This window comes from Hyperolius riggenbachi, chromosome 9 (assembly GCF_040937935.1).
Source record: "Hyperolius riggenbachi isolate aHypRig1 chromosome 9, aHypRig1.pri, whole genome shotgun sequence".
Classification (NCBI taxonomy): Eukaryota; Metazoa; Chordata; class Amphibia; order Anura; family Hyperoliidae; genus Hyperolius; species Hyperolius riggenbachi.
In genome coordinates this window covers 271,049,095-271,071,703 of record NC_090654.1, presented here as the reverse complement: position 1 = coordinate 271,071,703, position 22,609 = coordinate 271,049,095, and the positions used below count along the sequence as shown (strand labels likewise).

General features: G+C 44.7%; 1 protein-coding gene and 1 long non-coding RNA gene across 3 annotated transcripts in view; both read right to left on the bottom strand.

Moving 5' to 3' along the window:
• TTC8 (tetratricopeptide repeat domain 8) overlaps positions 1–22,609 on the bottom strand; it is a 59,982-nt gene that overhangs the window by 1,221 nt on the left and 36,152 nt on the right. For both annotated transcript variants that reach the window (XM_068254562.1, XM_068254563.1), the window contains 5 exons: positions 20,727–20,837; positions 14,497–14,636; positions 11,909–12,083; positions 2,344–2,466; positions 544–627 (listed from right to left, as the gene is read on the bottom strand). In XM_068254562.1, the coding sequence (XP_068110663.1) occupies positions 544–627; positions 2,344–2,466; positions 11,909–12,083; positions 14,497–14,636; positions 20,727–20,837 (633 nt within the window). The remainder of the gene's footprint in view (positions 1–543; positions 628–2,343; positions 2,467–11,908; positions 12,084–14,496; positions 14,637–20,726; positions 20,838–22,609) is intronic.
• On the bottom strand, positions 4,236–7,948 carry LOC137532102 (uncharacterized). The gene is made up of 2 exons (XR_011023857.1): positions 7,885–7,948; positions 4,236–4,525 (listed from the first exon to the last, which is right to left on the bottom strand). It is a non-coding gene; the product is annotated as an uncharacterized lncRNA (long non-coding RNA).

Below are 22,609 nucleotides of genomic sequence, written 5' to 3'. Positions count from 1 at the left end.
GAACAAGCATGCAGAAGATCAGGTGTTTCTGACATTATTGTCAGATCTGACAAGATTAGCTGCATGCTTGTTTCTGGTGTTATCCAGACACTACTGCAGCCAAATAGATCAGCAGGGCTGCCAGGCAACTGGTATTGTTTAAAAAGAAATAAATATGGCAGCCTCCATATCCCTCTCGCTTTAGTTGTCCTTTAAGTCGCAGGAGATGTGGGTGGGGTTAATGGATTACACCACGCCTCTCTGACTGACAGGGAAGTGGTTTAAGAGGAACTCTGAGCTCCCATGAAATCTCCCGTAATTCTTGGTTCCCTCTAAAGTTGACCATATACTGATCAAGCTATGGCCGATCAATTTTGTTTATTTTTTGTTTTAGAAAATGGTTTGACTATGGTTTGGTGGTGGATCAGTGCGCCACACACTAATCGATATCTGATAGATTTGTGCTGTCGATCTGTTCTGGAAGTGCGGCATAATGTTAATGCTCTTCTACACCCCCCCCCCCCCCCCCGCCGATTAAGCTCATGTTCAGGGGTTGGCACTTACCTGGTCAGAGAGAGAAGCGATGTTGAAATGTGGTTCGTACATATGAGGGGCGAGAGCGGCTGAGGTCTGGAGAAGTGCGCGGGCCTGGAGGGAGACAAACACGTCATATGATTACAAAGGTCACAAGGACATACCTGTCACATGGCCACAAACGTCACATGGTCACACGGCCACACTGGCTGGATCATCCTCCACATAACCGATGACTACATTAAAAGGTTTTAACAAGGTTGCTTGATACGCCCCCATCTGCATAAATAGCTACTTACACGCTATAGGGAACCTAAACTGAGAAGGATATGGATTTTTTGTTTTAAAATAATACCAGTTGTCTGAATCGCCTGCTGATCCTGTGTCTCTAATACTTTTAGCCACAGCCCCTGAACAAGCATGCAGATCAGGTGCTCTAACTGAAGGCAGACTGGATTAGCTGCATGCTTGTTTCAGGTGTGTAATTAAGCCAATACTGCAGCCAAAGAGATCAGCAGGACTGACAAGCAACTGGTATTGTTTAAAAGAATAAACATCCATATCACTTTCAGTTAAAGTGGACCCAAATTAAAAATACAAGATTTCAGAAATAAAATCTATTTTCTAAATTATAATAATAAATAGCAGCTTTTTTTCAGCTGCATGATGACAAATATAAAATATTTTACATTTATTGGAGGAACCCCTCCCTTCCTTTCATATTGCCGGGATTTTTCCGGCAAACTGGTGGTGGAGATAAAAAACAAAACACAGGATGCTACTGATGATGTCACAGGGGAGGTGATCTCAGCTTGTGTGTGATTTCACATAGACGACTCCCCTGTGAGGGAGGGTAGCTGATGACAAACACACCCATGATCTAAAACCTCCTACTAAGCTCAGAAGTAATGGCTGCTACCTGTGTAACCCTTTCTATGAAAAGAGAAGGGTGAAAAGCATACACTGAAATGCTCATAGGCTTAAAGGAGTATATTTATCTTTGTATGTGTCAAAGTGGTGCAACTAAATATTTTGAATTTAAAAAAAAAAGGTTGGTTTGGGTCCGCTTTAAGGTTCCCTTTAAAAGTCTCCTAATTTGTTTTTTTAGAGTTTGCTTTCTACAGTCTAGACCAGGCATGGGCAAACTCGGCCCTCCAGCTGTTCCGGAACTACAAGGCCCACAATGCATTTGCCTTTATGAGTCATGACTGTGGCGGTCAGACTCCGCAATGCATTGTGGGACTTGTAGTTCCTGAACAGCTGGAGGGCCAAGTTTGCCCATGCCTGGTCTAGATCCACATAAAGCCTGTCATACAATTATGAGTAGTGGTGACATTAAGGGCCTGTTTCCACTACACGCAGATTGGATGCAGAAAAACTGACTCCAATGAATGTCTATGGGAAAATCTGCATCAGAAAAATCACGTTTAGTGGAAACAGGCCCATAGGCATTCATTGGAGTCAGTTTTTCTGCATCCAATCTGCGTGTAGTGGAAATAGGGCCTTAGAGAACTAATATGTCACAGGACTGTATCCAAACAAATATGGCAGTACGGAAGCAATTAATTGATGCAATGATATGAATACAATCATACACACTGGTCCGTTTCCAAGCTGCATAAGATTGCAAACAATTAGCAAACATTAATATACAATTAATATTTGCATCAACTGAGGAATTGCTCGCACCTCAAATGACCATTCCCAAAGGTGGGCATAAAGCTAGGTACACACCATGCTATTTTCACTTCAGATCTTATTTCCGATCAAGCAAATCATTGGATCAGAATATACACACATATACCAGATTTCTGTCACCGCACTACTGACCTGCTCAACACGACTTTTCCGCATCTCCAACACGGCCAGATTATTGTAAGCCTCGGAGTGATTGTTGTTATTGGCCAGGGCCAGCTTTAGGCACTGATAAGCCAAATGAAGGTCCCCGATCCCCTGGAACAACAGAAACACATTCAATAGGAAAGACCCACAACACAATGACAGGCGTGATCTACAAATCAATACATCTATTAGCGTTCAACAAGGACGAGCTATATTGTAAATGTAGCCAAACAACATTGATGAGCAACCGATATCAGGCATTCTGCCCGAACAATCCAGCGGATGAAGTAGGATGACTGTTGGGCAGATATCGTGCAGTCGGCCAGGTTTGTACAATGTCGTTCAAATGACAACATTCTACAGCATGTGCGCATATTAGTGGGAAATGTTGCTTCCGCTTTTGTATGCAGTATTTAAAGGTAGACTGAAGCCATTAAAAAACAAAAAACCTACTCGCCTAAGGAGAGGGAAGGCTCTAGGTTAGTGATGGCTAACCTTGGCACTCCAGCTGCGGTGGAACTACAAGTCCCATGAGGCATTGCAATACTCTGACAGCTCTAAGCAGGCAGAGGCATGATGGGATTTGTAGTTTTGTCACAGCTGGAGTGCCAAGATTAGCCATCACTGCTCTAGGTCCTCTTGAGCCTTTCCGTTCCTCTCACGGCACCCCTTCACAGTTCCAGGGTTGGCTCCCCCCACTAGACTGCTCTCTGGCACTGCGGGGAGCTTTGGAAGTCTTAAGAAGCCTGAGTGCTCCTGAAGACAGGCCGGTCTGTACTGCGCATGTGCAAACACGCATTCTCGCACATGCGCAGTACGGAGCTGCCCATCTTTGAGACCACTCAGGCTCCGGAAGCCTCCTGCAAAGGGGGATTTGGACCGGGGTGGCAGTGCTTGAACGTGGGGACTGTGAGAGGAAAAGGAAGACTCTATAGGACCCAGAGCCTTCCCTCTCGTTAGGGGAGTATTTTTTAGTTATTTCTCATTGGTTTCATACTCGCTTTAATTCACTTGGTCCTTTGAAATATCAGTGTGCAGACAACGTCGTTGGAAAGACTCATCGTTTGTCTTTGCCGAGGTTAAAGTCATTTCTGCGGCAATGCTCGATTGTTTGCGGCACGTTTTGTATTGCGTGTGTACAGACCTTTATATATTTACATTTACAGACATGAAAGTGCAGGGCAATGAGACGGGAGTATCAGAACGGCAGACACAACTTTAGAACACTATGGTATTGGTCCCATCTTTATCAAACGAATCAAAAATCTATATTTAAACCAAACAGCCAGAGTAAAAATCAACGGTACCTTGACACACTCCTTCCCTTTGGGGAACGGCGTGAGGCAGGGATGTCCAATCTCCCCGCTAATATTCAATTTAGGCATAGAAGTGTTAATACGCATGATCCATTCTGACAGGGAGATATCTGGGTGGCATATAGGTAACTATGAAAGTAAACTACTAGCATACGCGGACGACCTTCTTTTGACATTAACCAATCCCCTGACCTCTTTCGAAGAAGCAAATAAAATAATAACTGAATTTTCCAAATACTCGAACTATAAAGTAAACAATTCTAAAACTACAGTATTAAACATAAAAAGTCCCGCCGAAATATTGAGTACCCTACAACTAAGGTATGGCATTCATTATACCAATTCTCATATTAAATATCTCGGTATCAACTTATGTAGTGATTTCAATGATCTATTCAAACATAATTATACACCAGTGCAAAAAGATTGTGAGAAGATACTGAGTAAAATGAAAAATGCCCAATTTAATACAATTGGGAAAATCAACTTTATAAAAATGAAAATTCTTCCTAAAATAATATTTACAGTACAAAATTTGCCAATAAACATCCAAAGGAATTGGTATAATGTCTGGAACAATATATTTCAAAATTTCATATGGAGAACACCAAACCGCAGAATTTCATACAAGATAATAAGCAGGCATAAGAAATTGGGAGGAATGGGGGCACCAAATATTAAACGATATGCCCAATGTTTCCAATTGCAAAGAATTTTAGATCTCAGGATGTGCGACCCGAAGAGATTCTGGACAACATATGAAAGAAGTCTGTTTAATTACGATATGTTGGATTCATGGCACCCCCACACGGTAGCAAAACTCCTCCCTTCTATCAGCCATCCATTATTAGCACCTGCAATTAAAACCCACATGGAAGTTATAAGATCTATGTCAAAGAGCAATAAAATATCATTACTAACCACTCTACGCAATAACCCAGATTTTCAACCTGGCTTAACTTCGGGGTGGCTCAAGGAATGTGGGCTCCCTCGAGATGTTAGAATCCTAGACTTAGTTGGCCACAGAGATTCCACATTGAGGGAGATTTATAACATGGTCAGAATGGATAATGGGCTGTGGAGCTTCCAGGTCAGGAGCTACCTTTCCAAACATAAGGATAATATAAGTAAAACCATAAATATTTATGAAAAGTGTTTTCTTCATTCGAGGGTGGGGAAGGGAATGACAGCAAATTTATATTTTTTTCTTGACAGTTGTCAAACTGATCCTCTACCTAAGTTCTGTAGAAGCTGGGAACAAGACCTAAATCATATCCAAAACTTGGACTGGGGAGCAGTATTCCAGGAAATTTGGACCCCCAGCTATACCTCATTTCAACTTGTTAATTATAAACTCATGACGAGATGGTACTTCACACCCTCTAAGATGGCTAAATTTAAAGGCGGAAATGGGAACTGTTGGAGATGTCTTACTGCGTTTGGTTCACATATGCATATGTGGTGGTCGTGCCCGGTTATACAGAACTTTTGGAGAGAGATAGGAGATTTCATTAAACTTCCTTCCCCTTTTCATCCCAGTACCGCTCTGTTGAGTTGCATGGAACCTGACCGCTTTAGACATGCAAATAAACTAGTAATCCCTGCAGCAATTGTGGCCAGGAAACTTATAGCAAAATCCTGTAAGAACCCCGAAGCTCCCAGTATGGAAGAGTGGATATGGATGATGTCAGATTTTTTGCAAGGTGGCGAGGGCAGTGTAGAAGATGCTGGCTCCAACAAACAAATGGAGGAATGGAAAATTGCATGGGAAAAAATAAGTAACATATAATATGTAGTTGAGTATTTGAAGTGGAGGGGATGAGGAGAAAAGAACCAAATAACCACTATATTACCAACTGAAATTGTAAGGATAAATGGATGGATGAATGTGCAGATGCATAGATATATGTTGAAGTATAGAAGGCACTTATATGAATGTGTATGAAAGGTGAAATAAGAGTAATTGCTTTGCTTCTCAGCTTAGATATGTGACCTGTTTGTGCATGAGGCCTGTTCCCTCCATTGGCTTGGTCCGGCCCTGATGGCTCATGCATGGAGGGCATGTCCATAAAATAAGTGGGTGGTCGGAAAGGGATATTAACCACTTAAAGTTAAGATGGGTAGGTGGAGTTTGTTTTTTGCTGGTGCTTGTGTTTTTTTTTTGTTTTGTTTTTCTTACTTTCTTTTTTCTCTCTCTTACTATAATTAGTTTGACCTGAGCCACTGGTGGAATATTTATTATTATTATTATTATTTATTGTATTTATAAAGCGCCAACATATTACGCAGCGCTGGACAATAAATATATACAATGATACAAGAATGACATACATAGGGATATACACATAGAACAAAGTTATACATACAAATTGTACAAAATACATGATCATGCAATATGGGCTGGTTAGGTAGGCCCAGTAATACAAGTACAGGATGTCATAGGACAGGAGCACATGATCCTGTAGATTACACTAGGGAGTGGAGGACCCTGCCAGAGGCTTACAATCTAAAGGGAGGGGTGGAAACACTAGGGGGGGGGGGGGGCTGTTAAATATTCCTTAGAGAGTTACTGTGTGGTAGGAGGTGGGTAGGCCATCATAAAGAGGTGGGTTTTGAGGGCTTGCTTGAATGTGTTGAAAGAGGGAGCAAGTCTGATGGGTGGTGGAACGGCATTCCAGAGGGTGGGGGCAGCTCTTGAGAAATCCTGCAGGCGGGCATGGGAGTGTGAAATGCGCGGGGTGGTGAGGCGAAGGTCGTTGGAGGAACGGAGGGGGCGACCTGGTGTATACTTGTGAACAAGCTGCGAGATGTAGGTAGGGCATGTTTTGTGCACAGATTTATACGCCAGGCATAGAATCTTGAAACTTATCCTGAGACTGATAGGGAGCCAGTGCAGGGATTCACAAAGGGGAGATGTGGATGCAGAGCGGTGCGAAGAATGGATGAGTCTTGCAGCTGCGTTCATCACTGATTGAAGGGGGGCAGTGCGTTTCAGGGGGAGGCCAGAAAGGAGTGAGTTACAGTAATCAAGGCGGGAGATGATGAGGGCATGGATGAGCAGTTTGGTCGTGTCCGGGGTTAAGAATGGGCGGATCTTGGAGATATTACGGAGGTGGAAATTGCAGGCTCTTGTGATGTTTTGGATGTGTGGGATGAAGGAGAGGTCAGAGTCCAAGGTGACACCCAGGCAGCGGGCCTGGGAGGTAGGGAGAATGGTTGTGTTGTCGATTGTGAGGTGGAAACCTGGGATGGGTGCAGCAGCATGGGGTGGAAGGATCAGGAGCTCAGTTTTGTCTAGGTTAAGCTTTAGGAACCTAGCTGACATCCAGGAGGAAATTGCTGAGAGACACGAGGAGACCTTGTTTATGGTGGTGGCTGAGAGATCGGGGGTATGGAGGTAAATCTGAGTGTCATCTGCATAAAGGTGGTAATTGAAGCCCAGGGAGGAGATAAGCTTGCCAATTGAGGAAGTGTATATGGAGAAAAGAAGGGGGCCTAGAACAGAGCCCTGGGGGACCCCAACTGAAAGGGGGGCAGGAGTTGAGGAGGAGCCATTGAAGGAAGTGGTGAAGGAGCGATTGGATAGGTAGGAGGAGATCCAGGCCAAGGCAAGCCCATGGATGCCCATGGACTGTAGTGATTGGAGGAGGAGGGAGTGGTCAACAGTGTCAAATGCTGCAGAGAGGTCAAGGAGGAGCAGGATGGAATAACTGCCTTTGGCCTTGGCAAGGGTAAGGTCGTTGACCACCTTGGCGAGGGCTGTTTCAGTTGAGTGCGCAGGTCGGAATCCAGACTGTAGGGAGTCAAGTAGGGCATTGGTGTTGATGTATTGGGTAATGCGCTGGTGGACTAGGCGTTCGAGGAGTTTAGAAGCATAGGGAAGGAGGGAGATTGGGCGGTAGTTTGAGGGTAGGGATGGGTCGAGTGAGGGTTTTTTCAGCAGGGGAAGCACAGTGGCCTGTTTGAATGCTTTGGGGAAGATGCCTGTGGAAAGGGAGAGATTGAACAAGGAGGTGAGGACTGGGGCCAGGTCAGAGAAGTGGGGACGAAGAGTATTCGCGGGTACCGGATCACAGGGAGAGGATGTGGGGGGGGAAGCCACTAGCAGCAGGCTGACTTCATCAATGGTGGCAGGAGCAAAAGATATATTGTAGTGATGATGGAGTGAGGGAGGGGGGGAGGAGAGGAAAGAAAATCAAACTATGATGCAGACCTGAGACCCACGTATGATGGCTTCACAGCTGTCACATGGTCATATCTGGGTCACATACCGGCTGAGTTTGAAAAAAAAAAAAAAAAAAAAAAAAGAACGGCAGACGCCCCCATTCACACCCAGACAACCCCAAGAAAAGCGACTCATCTGGCGAATTTGTGCTACATGATTTAGATTGGCCCTGGACAAAGGATTTATAATAACTGATGAATTTCCATGTATCAGCAGCCAAACCAGAAATCTTCCTCCAATAAATGTGTGCCGATTAGCAGTATAAAACCAGATCAGTGACTGATTAAAGCACTCTGCCCCGGATCACAGCTGCAGAATGTTGTGGCGATGACCTGGCAAGTTTCGTCTGGTTTCCAACTGCTAAACGTTAGTCAGCCAAAGCCAACTTTTCTGGGAACTCTACCTGCAAGGCTGTCCCAGGTGGCAGGTAATAAAAAGGACAATATTCCTGCGCAGCAGGAACAGACACCATACAATTTTTTAACCTTCCTGGCGTTGATTATTTCCAGATTTAAGGTCTAAAAGCCATATAATTTTTTCACTAGCTTTTAGACCTAAAAACAAGAAGAAAAACATATCTCAGAGAGGTCTGCAGCAGTTTCTGCATGAAACTCACTCAGGCTCGGGGGTTATCGCTCTGAGCTGTGGATTTCTGTATCGAGGCTGACTCGGGGTTACCACTAAGGAGGTTAAACAGCTGTTCAATTCAAGAATTGCAATCAATTTTTCTGACTGATTGTAACATTTCAAAAATATGACCAATGTACCACACACACACCTTTGTTCAATTTTTCCCCAATTATGATAAAAATGATAGGAAACTGAGAAAACTGCTAGGGTGTGTATATTAATAAATTGACAATCCAACACACACCATACAATCTTTAGAAAAATTGAAGAAAGATTTCCAGCATTCCAGAACGATAAAAATCGGATTTCCCGTTTTTTTTTTTCGATCAGATTTTCCAGTCGAATGAAAAAAATAAGCTTTCCATTTTTTCGGGAGATCCGATCAGATTTATCGAATTACCGTAAAGTCGGATCATTTTATTGTATCTTGTGTGGCCCAATAGCGCTTTTCTGGGATATTTACCACGATTCCCAGAGTGAATGCGATTTGGCTCTGCAGCCACTGATGCAATCTTCCAGCATCGCTCCCAAAATGCTGTATGCAGCGATTTGTGATTGTTCCATGATCGCAACAATGCAAGGTGGAACCACGCACATAGGATTCCACTGCTGCAGCGATTTGCTGATCGCCAGTGATCAGCAAGCGCTGCAAAAGCACTTCCAATGGGTCCCAGGCCAGTGGCCACACCTTAAAAAGGATCATTGTACTGAAGATCCAATTGGTAGGCTGTCGTTGAGATCAGATGCTCCATACTGCCATTGGGCATCGTTCATTTGTCGTATTGTCACCGGGGATTGTTAGTTTGCCAATGTCAGCGGTTTAGCATGTGTATGTAGTGTTAAACAAGCTATCTGTGTCTGTAATAATCTTTCTGCCTCATTCAGAAAGGAATAATTGGACAGCTGGTTAGGGAGTCTCTAAGGAACAATACAGTAGATCATATAGAACACAAATGACTTAGATACATATGGAGAGGGTGTTTGGCTTGGACCCAGACTTGTACTAGTTTTTACTCCTTTGATTGCATGATGAAGCGGGATAGAACCTGCAAAACGCATTGCATTGTGGAATACTTAAACAGTATCTTTGCTGAAACTTAGGATACCCGAAGTGACATGTGACATGAGACAGACATGGGTATGTACAGTGCCTAGCACACAAACTATGCTGTGTTCCTTTCTCTGTCTGAAAGAGTTAAATATTAGGTATGTAAGTGGCTGGCTCAGTCCTGACAGACAGGAAATGACTACAGTGTGACTCACTGATAAGAAATTCCAACTATAAAACACTTTCCTAGCAGAAATGGCTTCTGAGAGCAAGAAAGAGATAAAAAGGGGAATTTCTTATCAGTGAGGGTCACACTGTAGTCACTTCCTGTCTGAGTCAGGACTGAGTCAGCCACTTACATACCTGATATTTAACTCTTTCAGACCGAGAAAAAAATAAAGGAACACAGCCTAGTTAATTGTGTGCTAGGCACTGTACATACCCATGTCTATCTCATAATGCCACTTCAGGTATCCTTTAATCAACACAGTCTGTGTTTTACTTGTTGGGGAAGTAAGCCCACCACTGCCGCCCTTTTTAAACTTTTTAAATGTTTTTACTCTATTCTGGCTCCACTGTTCAAGCTTCTCTTTATATTGCCAAGTCCACTCCTGGTGGAGGGGTGTTACCCCTTGTTTCCGATCTACCGAGAGCCACTTCTTAACCAGAGTGTGATCAGGTCATAACATCCCCACTCGCCTATACAGAGGTTGCCTTTGTGGTAACCCACATTTTTGAGTATAAACTCTAATGCAACTTACAACTACCAATAGCTTCCGGAACACCACTCCACTATTTTGGGCTCTCTGTGTTCCTTTTTCTACTTCTGCAAGTTCATATGGAGAGAGGAGGCTCTGGACCCCATAGACTCTTCCTCGTCCTCTCTCTGTCCCCGTTCCACCGCTGTCCCACCGGTGAAATTCTTCAACTTGCAGGTCAGATATGTCTGTGGTCTTCCCCTGGGCAGCCTTCAGAAGTACTCGTGACCCCAAATTTTGAAGTTGAGCAGATTCGTACTGTGTAGACGCACATCTGGGCTCGCACCTGCACAATATGGTTGAGCCCATTTTCAAAAGCACTCAGGGATACGAGTGTTTCCAAAGCTTTCAAAGGAGTCCCGAAGGTGTGAATGTTGAAAGGGGGACAGTGGTGGAGGTAAGAGAGGGAGAGAGGCCCAGACGACTCTATGGAATCTAAAGCATTCACTCTTCTTAGTTGAAAAAGTCAAGGATGTAAAAATCAGATACAAAGTGGGGTCAAAAGTCAACAATGGGACCAAGTTGTGAGCCAACTTCAAAGTCTAGTGGCCACCTCCCTCCCTAATAAAGTTCCCCAGTGTCTAAAGCTCCCCACCCCCATACAGTTCCATGGCATCTAAAGGAGCCCCCACCCTCCCCATACAATTTACCGGTGTCCAGTGGCCTCTTGCCTACCCTATACAGTTCCCTGGTGTCTAGTGGCCTCCTGCCTCCCCCATACAGTTCCCTGGTGTCTAGTGGCCTCCTGCCTACCCTATACAGTTCCCTGGTGTCTAGTGGCTCCCCTCCCTCCCCTATACAGTTTCCTGGTGTCCAATGGCCTCCTGGCTACCCTATATAGTTCTCTAGTGTCCAGTGGCCTTCTTCCCTCCAATTTATACAGTTATCTGGTGTCTAGTGGCCTCCTGCATCCCTTATACAGTTCCCTGGTGTCTAGTGGCTCCCCTCCCTCCCCTATACAGTTTCCTGGTGTCCAATGGCCTCCTGCCTCCCCTATATAGTTTTCTGGTGTCCAGTGGCCTCCCGCCTCCCCTATACAGTTATCTGGTGTCTAGTGGTCTTCTTCCCTCCAATTTATACAGTTATCTGGTGTCTAGTGGCCTCCTGCATCCCTTATACAGTTCCCTGGTGTCTAGTGGTCCTCCTGCCTCCCCTTTACAGTTCCCTGGTGTCTAGTGGCCTCCTGCCTCCCCTATACAGTTCCCTGGTGTCTAGTGTTTTACCCCTCCCTCCCCATATGGCTTCCCTGGTGATCTGGGGCTTCAACTCCAATATAGCTTCCCTAGCAGTCTTGAGTGGGCCAAACATAATGCAAAGTGGGGAAACAACTTGCGGCCCAAATTTGATAGTTCTGTAGGCCAGATTTGGCCCACGAGCCGGAGTTTAAAATGTATGATCTAAGTCTGTTTTTTTTTTTAGGCCGCTACAGTTGCACATACAGTACTTTGCATTTTATCTGCATGCAAGCTGGAAATACTAGCATCTCACTGACCAGCTCTCATCAACACTAGCAAATCTCTGATGGGATAGTTTGTGTACAGGAAGTCAGGCTGGGATAGGGGTGCAATGTACCTACCACAGCAACATGGCCAAGATTGTACCAGACTTCAGCTACGTCCTCGTCGTTCTCGGCCAGGGAAAGCGCTCTCTCAAATGACGTCAGAATCATGTCATACTGCTGGGCGTAGAAGCAGCACAGGCCCAGATTGTTAAACAGCTGGCAGTTATAGACTCCCATCTGTAGGAGGCGCCTGTGAGAGACAGAAGAATGTTATCTAGTGCCTCAAAAACAAGATGGCTGCTGATGTGTCAGTGACAGTGGAAGTTATGCCTGTGCCTTAAAGAGGAACTTAACCAAAATAAAGTAAGTAGAGGGGAAAAAAAAACAAATCAGTGCATTATAAAGTGAGACGTTAAAAATTAGAATATGGATCAATAAATTATTGATATGTGCCGTGTAATTCTTCATGTTGTTTGATGCCAAATGAGCCTACAGGTCATCATCCTTACTGCTGGAAGACATGAAAAAAAAACGGGAGCACAAACCGCCCTTATCTATAAACACACCCACATATCTATCTATATGTCAATGCATGGCACCCGTCCACGACTGCTGTCCGAAGCCCGCCCACAGCCACATGCCAGACACAGGGATACAAGAGGGCACAGAAACAGGGGGATTATTATATAGGTTATATAGGATATATTATAAAATATATATATGCACAGAGGCAGATACTGTTTGCTTGGTAGTTGGCAACAGCCATTATTTCCCACAATGCAATGAGATTCCAGATAGGAAACTTACAGTGGGATGCAAATGGCAACCTTGTTAGTTGCCATGATTTTTCTGTATAAATCATTGGTTGTTATAATAAAAATGTTTAGTTAAATATATCACATAGGAGACACACACAGTGATATTTGAGAAGTGAAATGAAGCTTATTGGATTGACAGAAAGTGTGCAATAATTGTTTAAACAAAATTAGGCAGGTGCATAAACTTGAGCACCACAAAAAAGAAATGAAATCAATATTTAGTAGATCCTCCTTTTGCAGAAATTACAGCCTCTAATCGCTTCCTGTAAGTTCCAATGAGAGTCTGGATTCTGGTTGAAGGTATTTTGGACCATTCCTCTTTACAAAACATCTCTAGTTCATTTAGGTTTGATGGCTTCCGAGCATGGACAGCTCTCTCTTTAACTCACACCTCAGATTTTCAATTATATTCAGGTCTGGGGACTGAGATGGCCATTCCAGAATGTTGTACTTATCTCTGCATGAATGCCTTAGTGGATTTTGAGCAGTGTTTACGGTCGTTGTCTTGTTGAAAGATACAGCCCCAGCGCAGCTTCAGCTTTGTCACCGATTCCTGAACATTGGTCTCCAGAATCTACTGATACTGAGTGGAATCCATGCGTTCCTCAACTTTAACAAGATTCCCAGTCCCTGCACTGGCCACACAGCCCCACAACATTATGGAACCACCACCATATTTTACTATAGGTAGCAGGTGTTTTTCTTGGAATCCTGTGTTGTTTTTCCTCCATGCATAACTCCCCTTGTTATGCCCAGATAACTCAATTTTAGTTTCAGCAGTCCACAGCACCTTATTCCAAAATGAAGCTGTCTTGTTCAAATGTGCTTTAGCGTACCTCAAGCGGCTCCATTTGTGCTGTGGGTGGAGAAAAGGCTTCCTCTGCATCACTCTCGCATACAGCATCTCCTTGTGTAAAGTGTGCTGAATGGTTGAACAATGCACAGTGACTCCATCTGCAGCAAGATGATGTTGTAGGTCTTTGGTGCTGGTCTGTGAGTTGACTGTTCTCACCATTCATCGCTTCTGTTTATCTGAGATTTTTCTTGATCTGCCATTTCGAGCATTAACTTGAACTGAGCCTGTGGTCTTCCATTTCCTCAGTATGTTCCTAACTGTGGAAACAGACAGCTGAAATCTTTGAGGCAGCTTTCTGTATCCTTCCCCTAAACCATGATGGTGAACAATCTTTGTCTTCAGGTCATTTGAGAGTTGTTTTGAGACCCCCATGTTACTACTCTTAAGAGAAAATTAAAAGAGGAGGGAACTTACAATTGACCCCCTTAAATAGTCTCTCATAATTGGATTCACTTGTGTATGTAGGTGTGTGTATGTAGGTCAGGGGTCACTGAGCTTACCAAGCCAATTTGAGTTCCAATAATTAGTTCTAAAGGTTTTGGAATCAGTAAAATGACAACAGTGCCCACATTTATTTTATTCAAACAATTATTGCGCACTTTCTGTAAATCCAATAAACTTCATTTCACTTCTCAAGTATCACTGTGTGTGTCTCCTGTATGATATATTTAACTGACATTTTTTATCGTAAACAACCAACGACTTGTACAGGAAAATCATGACGATTAACAAGGTTGTCCAAACTTTCACATCCCACTGTATGTCCATGGCAATAACATCACACTGTGGGAGGGGTTTCACCACAATATCAGCCATACAGATCCCCCTGGTGATCTATTCAAGAAAAGGAAAAGATTTCTTGTGGAAAGGGGGTAACAGCTACTGATTGGGATGAAGTTCAATTCTTCTTCTGTTAGGAGTTCCTCTTTAAAGTTGCCACTGCTCTGTGCACAGCTTTGTACCTGAGAGATTGTTAAGTCACCACCGACCTGTAATAGCGCAGAGCGATCTCTGGCTGATCCGTGTAGAAATGGCTGCTTCCGATGCAAGCGATGGCCTCCACGTGAGTGTTGTCCTGTTTGAGGACCTCCTTGTAGTACTCCGAGGAAGAAGTCAGATTATTCATTTCCTACATGGGAAGATAATTAAAGATGAACCATAGTCAAAATAACATAATACAATTGTTTTTTTTTAATATTAATTTATAAATGATTTAGTCAGTGTTTGCTTATTGTAAAATCTTTCCTCTCCCCGATTTACTTTCTGAAATTTATCACAGGTGGTGACATCTTTAGTACTGGCAGGTGCAGCTCTGTGGAATGTTCATTAAAATGTACTTGAGGCAGGGGTAATTTTAAAAAATAATACACACCTGGGGCTTACTCTAGCCCCCTCCAGGCTGATCGCTCCCTCTCCATCCTCCTGTGACATCTGGATCTTCCGCAATTCGCCCCAGAAAGTCCTTCAGTCGAGGCCAATTGGTGCAGATGAAGTCCGGCCACACATGCACAGTAACCCCAGGCCGGAGGACTTTGTGGCTGAATTGCAGAGGATCCAGGTGGTGCAGGAGGACAGGGAGGAAGCAATCAGGTACGTATCCTGATTGCTCCCCCCCAGTCTCAGGTTCTCTTTAAGGGCTTGTTCACACTGCAAGAGCTTTAGTGCGAACCCAAACCCACTAAACTTCTTATATGAGGACTTGCTGGCCAGTAATGAGTGTTGTGGTCTGCGTGAGGGGACGGCCATCTCATGGGGCTTCTAATTATAGTTGTTCATATGTAGCTTTAAGGATTTATTTAACTTCTCTTTTAATATCAGTTTCCTCTTGCAGTTACTGGAAACAGCTGTAGCTTTATTACCTCTCCTTCCCATTGTGTTTATTGCAAGAGCTTTTTAAGAGCTAGTGATTTGAAAAGCTCTGGTTAATGCAATGCTATGGGGGAGTTTATAAAAATCACACTGCTCAGGTGAGAACACACACACAGCATTGCATTAGCAAGGGACAAAAAGTAGGGATAATAAAAATGGCACCCTGCAGAAAGAAAACACAGAGACAACAGGAGCCCAAATGGTGCAGTATGTCACAGTACCAGACGTATGTAAAATATGCGGATGGATTATACTCACAAAGGGAGGTTGCAGAAGGGCAGCCGACCACTAGAAGCAGGTGGAGATGTATAACCCCGACTCCACTCGGGTGACCAGATGGAGCTGGTGATGGCCGCACTCTTGATAAAAAGCAAACCTCAAATGACCTAAACTGGTCAAAGAGGTTGATCCCGCTCCAAAAGGAGGGTGAAGGCACAAGGTAAAGGGGGAAGAGGCGCCCAGAGAAGATAAAATACGTTAAAAACAAATAAAATGGAAAAAGTGAGGTGGCTTACCTCAATGAAGACAAATTCACGTATTAATAGAATTTTATTGCACTGGCAACGCGTTTTGTGGGTGCACACCCACTTCCTCAGGCCAAACAGCAGTGCCTAATAGTGCTTGTAGCCACAAATAAGGCGCCTCCCCTGCCTGCTCGACGATTCAACTGATTTTGGTGCGAAATCGGTCTAATGTATTAATTAAGCAAGCTGGAAGATCTCAGGCTGCGTTATTGGGACGAGCGATGAACATGATGGAACCAACACACACCCAGCACACACCCAGCACGGCAGCAGAATGGGGAAGGAGGAGCAGCTGGAGTTGAGACATTTTAATACACTGGCACTGACAAGGACAACTGAACCAAGTGCAATATGGAGGCCGCCATATTTATTTTCTTTTTTTAGCAATACTAGTTCCCTGGCCGTCCTGCTGATACAGAGTGTTTAAAGGAGAACTGAATTGAGAAACATATGCAAGCTGCCATATTTATTTCCTTTTATACAATACCAGTTGCCTGGAAGTCCTGCTGGCCTATTAGGAATGCACTAGTGTCAGAATAATGCCAGAAACAAGCATGCAGCTAAACTTTCAGATCTAACAATGATGTCAGAAACACCCGATATGCTGCATGCTTGTATAGGGTCTATGGCCAAAAGTATTAGAGGTAGAGGTGCAGCAGGATAGCCAGGCAACTGGTATTGCTTAACAGGAAATAAATATGGCAGCCTCCATGTCTCTCTTGCTTCAGTTGCCCTGTATCACTTTTAGCCATAGAACCTGAACAAGCATGCAGCAGATATTTCTGACATTATTGCCAGATCTGACAAGATTAGCTGCATGCTTGTTTCTGGTGTGATTCAGACACTACTGCAGCCAAATAGGTCAGCAGGGCTGCCAGGCAACTGGTATTGTTTAAAAGGAAATAAATATGAACCTGAAGTGAGAGGGATATGGGGGCTTCCATATTTAATTTCCTTTTAAACAATGCACATTGTTGGCTGTACTGCTTTCCCTCTTTGTCTATTACTTTTAGCTATAGATCAGGGATGTCAAACCAGCCCTTCAAGGGCCAAGGTACTCACACATTTCTGACACAGCTCAAATGAATTGATGGATCTGAATCAGGACAAGTGTGGTCCATCAGGTAGAACACATTCCTCTCTTTCTCAGTCCATCCGAAACACTGGCACGGATCTGGCCCTCCAGGCCTGGAGTTTGACACCTGTGCTATAGATCCTGAACAAGCATGCAGATATTTCTGACTAAAGTCTGACTGGATTAACTGAATGCTTGTTCCCAGGTATGTGATTCAGCCACTTGTGATGCATGAAACATCAACAGGGATGCCAGGCAACTGGTATTGTTCAAAAGGATAAAAATATGGCATCTTTCATATCACTCTCGCTTCAAGTGTCTTTTAAAGCGGAACTGTAGAGTGAAAATAAACACACTGTTTCACTTACCTGGGGCTTCCCCAAGCCCCCAGCAGCCGTCCTGTCCCGCGCCGGTCCTCCACGAGCCTCCGTACTCCCGCCGCCGCTCCGTACCTCGACTTGTAAGTCGATCCCAGCGCAGCCCTGCCAAGCTTACCTTTCTTCGTGTTCCCCTCTGCAATAGCGGGGAACGCGAAGAAAGGATACACGTGACCAGAGCCGCGTAGGCGCTGTGGCCCGGCGTCGAAACCGAAAGTAGCTGGCGGCGGGAGAACGGAGGCTCGTGGAGGACCGGCGCGGGACAGGACGGCTGCTGGGGGCTTGGGGAAGTCCCAGGTAAGTGAAACAATGTGTTTATTTTCACTCTACAGTTCCGCTTTAACGCTAAATGTTCAAGTATTGTAGCGTCAGTTAACGTTACAGTCCACCTTCATTAAAACAAAATGCTATGACATTATCAGTGTTACAAAAGTTACATTTTAAATGTTATGCTTTTAAAGCAAGAATGAAAGGAGTTCCTACAACTGCTACTGCTCCTCTGTGATGTATTTGATTGGAGACGGGCACATTTCCCAGGCTTGGTACAGAGACACACAGGTGACCATGCTTTATTGTCAATTATTGCGGTTATAAAATTATTGGGCAAGAAGAACAAGGATTGGACACAGAAGACAAGAAAAATAAAAGAGGCAAGAAGGTGGCCACCTATTGACAGACTTCAGCACCATTTATCATCAACATATATTGAACCGTTATCTTTACATAGACATTTACAAGACCACCCATACCTTCAGCCAAGCAAGTAACCGACATCTGCATAGGGAGCAGCAGTAAAACTAGGTACACCCATGTGACCAGTCGCCCGCAGGGATCGGGAATCGACCGCTCAGATGACAGTTTATGGTCTGATAATGTATAGACGCGCCACTAGCTCATAGGAGCCTTGGTGTCCTGAGGAGGCGTGGGGTCACGCGAAACAGCTGTCGACACTGGCACGTTTGTAACCTGCTGTGAATCTGACCGTGCTTGAATAAAATATTTATGCAACTGGATTTCCGGAATCTGTCTTCTTCTTACCAGAGTATAGGCTATTAGTGTGTTCTATTGCGATGGCGGGGGCGGAAGGACGACAAGTGGTGTATGGTGGAATGGGAGGGGTTAGGAAAGAGAACAAGAGAGTTGGGCAGCGTTCAGCCTAGACCAGGGGTCCGGAACCTTTCTGGCTGAGAGAGCCATAAACGCCACATATTTTAAAATGTAATTCTGTGAGAGCCATACAATAGGTTTCAAACTGGGACATGCGCAGCAGAGGGCTCACGTCCCTGTTGCCATGGCGATGTGTATACAGTTGAATCTCCAGGCAGCGGAAGTGTAAGACACGTCTTCAGCTTCTCTTGGGTTTCAGCAACATCAGCAATTTCCCCGAAAGCCAGACAGGAGAAATACAGACTAACAGCTTGTACAACTAGCTAGCTGACTTGTGGGTTGATTCACTTTGTAGGATGAGATCCCCACACTTTGGCCCAATAGGCTGCCTGTCAAGTGACAGGCAGCCTACTGGGCTAATCAAAGTGCGGGGATCTTGTCCTACACATTCCCTGGACCTGACAGGGTCCAGAGTGGGATAATTGGAGCAGCTGTTCGTTTTGGGGTAGCGCGAGTAAGTTAGTGGCGCATGCTACAGTAGTAGCATTCCTACTTTGAACATTTTACTTGCGCTGCCACACTGAGCTGTGCTGCTTGTGCAGTGTAGCTTAGTGAATGAACCCCTACTGATTTGTCTGTGAGCCAGATGCAGCCATCAAAAGAGCCACATCTGCCTCCTGAGCCATAGGTTCCCTACCCCTGGCCTAGATGGTCCGGCATCGGGGAGGATTGGCAGCTGCTGTACACACAGTAGATTCTTGGAGAGTCTTTAGAAGCTGCCTTGGCTGAGTTTAATCCAGTGTGTGTAGCAACCGAAAAGGGGCCCATATACTAGTTGATTTTAGCCATCGGTTAATTTGATTGATTCAATCGATTGGAAATCGATGGCAGTTTGATCGATTTGATCTGACAGGATGGAAAATCTAGGTCTGGCAGATCGATGGCCTATAGAGTTGCGTTGGATCTAAAGCCCCATCTACACCATGCAATTCTACGTGCGATTGATCTTCGATTGTATCGAAGTCGATTGATCATTTAATTCTGACATGTCCAATCAGGATTCGATTTCAATTTGGCATTGTTTTGCATTGATATTCGACCACACTACCAATCAAATCGAACCCAGATCGGACATGTCAGATTTAATCGATCAATCGAATTCGAGCCAATCGAATTTCGATTGATCGCACTTAGAATTGTATAGTGTAGATGGGGCTTTATGGTGCAATAATGCATTTAGATCGATTTTCAATTGATTTCGAAAAGATTTCATTCTGTTCCTAGTGTGTGGCACACATTGTGTGGCACACATCAGATAGATTCCTGTCAGATTCGACCTGACAGACATCTGACAGAAATCTGACGATCGAATCTTCTGCAAATCTATCAGTGTATGGCCACCTTAAAGGTGGCCATACACTGGCCCGATTCGCGGCCGTTTCGACAGCAGATTCGATCCTGGGATCGAATCTGCTGCCAATCGTTCGCGGTAAACGCACCCGCCGATCCGATTTCCTCCCGAAATCAGATCGGTCCGTCGATCGCGCCGTGCGGGAAATTACCCTCGATCGCTCGCGGGTAGAGTGCGCGTCGCTAGCGGCGGCTGATCCGATCAGGTATACATTACCTGAGGCTGGCTCACGGGCGTCTTCTCCGCGCTGCACCGCTCTGTTCCGGCTCCATCCCGGCGCTTCCTGTGTCACTGCAGTGACCAGGAAGTTCAAATAGAGGGCGCTCTATTTGAACTTCCTGGTCACGGAGTAACACAGGAAGCGCAGGGATGGAGCCGGAACAGAGCGGTGCAGCGCGGAGAAGACGCCCGGGAGCCAGCCTCAGGTAATGTATACGGGGGGGGGGGGGGGGGGGGGCGTGGAGACAGGCGGCAGGAGCAGCTCAGCAGATGGTGAATCGGTTTCAGGCTGAAATCGATTCACAATCTGTTTGCAGTAAAGGCAGCCATACGATCCCTCTCTGATCAGATTCGATCAGATAGGGATCTGTCAGCTGGTCGATCTAATGGCACATCGACCAGTGTATGGCTACCTTAAGGCTGGAGTCTTTGTTCCTTGGAGTAAGTGGAGTATCTGTGCGTTTCTGGGTAGCCCTATCATCCCCCATCTGATCTGATGTAGCTGCTTCTCACAGAAGTCCATTTGAAACTAGCTAATTGCTTTGAGGGACTCCGTGGTTCCTATCAGTTCCTATCATGTCCTCTGCACACCCTATGTGTAGAATGGGCTTCCCTATGATACGTGGTGTTACCCCACCTCGTGGATCCGGGCCACGGCACACAGCAGGGTGACTTCCTTTGGAAAGCGGTCCAAGCCTTGTTTGTAGAGGGTCAGAGCCGTCAGCGGCTGGTCCATCCTTACATACACCTGAGGATACAGAGGACAGTTTAGAAGTGGGATGGTGAGAATCAGCACAGTCATACCTCATTTCCTGTTACACTAACTAGCCGTTTTCTGAATGGTTACAACTGTGTCTATCATCTGTAAGAGTCATGCAACAAGCTAAGTTTCAGCTTTCAGGATACTGTGTCTGGCCTATAAATCCGTCCATAAGGCTTGCCTAATCTACATTTCTGAACTCCTCCAGAGATACACACCTGGCTGCCCACTCCAATCCTCCAACAACCTACGCCTGAGTGCCCCGCATATTAAACATTCCCATGCACGACTCCAATACTTCTCTAGAGCTGCCCCCACTATCTGGAACTCCTTTTCATCCCCCATCAGGCTTTCCCCCCTCCTTCAACACCTTAAACAAGCCCTCAACGCACCAGTTCACACTGGACTGCCCTCCCGCACCAATGCCCTAATCCTACCTGCTGAGCACCCACTCATCCTACCACTGCCCAGTGTGTCCCTACCCCTGTCAATAGATTGTAAGCCTTTGGCAAGGTCTTTCCCCTCTATATATCCTACATGATTACACACCCATATTACGGAGCACCCATCTCATTCTCATTTACAGACTGGAATTACTTGGTCTCCATGAATATCACTCCATTCTTGTATTCTTCTATGACCTTGTACTTTGCGTCACCCCAATTTACTGAGGTCTCCAACCCTATTTATTAACCAGCACTGCATAATAGGTTTTATAAATAAAGAAATAAAAAACATATCTATACTACTGTTGGATTATAAGTGATGGCTTTACATAATTGTTGACTACTACACGTGCGTGATTTTCAGGATGTGTAGCAAGAGAGATATGGAGGCTGCCATAATTATTTCCTTTTAAACAATACCAGTGTGTCTGGCTGTCCTGCTGATCCTGGGCCTTTACTTTTAGCCATAGCCCCTGAACAAGCATGCAGCAGATAAGGTGTTTTTTGTCACAAGTTAGCGGAAATTGATTTGTATTGGGTTTTTTTTCACAAAGTGTCAATTTCCGCTTACTTGTGACAAAAAAAAAAAAAAAATCTTCTATGAACTCACCATACTCCTAAAAGAATACCTTGGGGTGTCTTCTTTATAAAATCTGGTCACTTGTGGGGTTCCTATACTGCCCTGGCATTTTAGGGGCCCTAAACCGTGAGGAGTAGTCTAGAAAACAAATGCCACAAAATGACCTGTGAATAGGATGTTAGGCCCCTTAGCGCACCTAGGTTGCAAAAAAAAAGTGTCACACATGTGGTATCGCCGTACTCAGAAGAAGTAGTATATTGTGTTTTGGGGTGTATTTTTACACATACCCATGCTGGGTGGGAGAAATCTCTCTGTAAATGACAATTTTTTGATATTTTTTTTTTTTTTTTTTTTTTTTTACACACAATTGTCCATTTACAGAGATATTTCTCCCACTCAGCATGGGTATGTGTAAAAATACACCCCAAAACACATTATACTACTTCTCCTGAGTACAGCGGTACCACGTGTGGCACTTTTTTGCACCCTAACTGCGCTAAGGGGCCCAAAGTCCAATAGAGTACCTTTAGGATTTCACAGGTCATTTTGCGACATTTGGTTTCAAGACTACTCCTCACGGTTTAGGGACCCTAAAATGCCAGGGCAGTATAGGAACCCCACAAATGACCCCATTTTAGAAAGAAGACACCCCAAGGTATTCCGTTAGGAGTATGGTAAGTTTATAGAAGATTTTATTTTTTGTTACAAGTTAGCGGAAAATGACACTTTGTGAA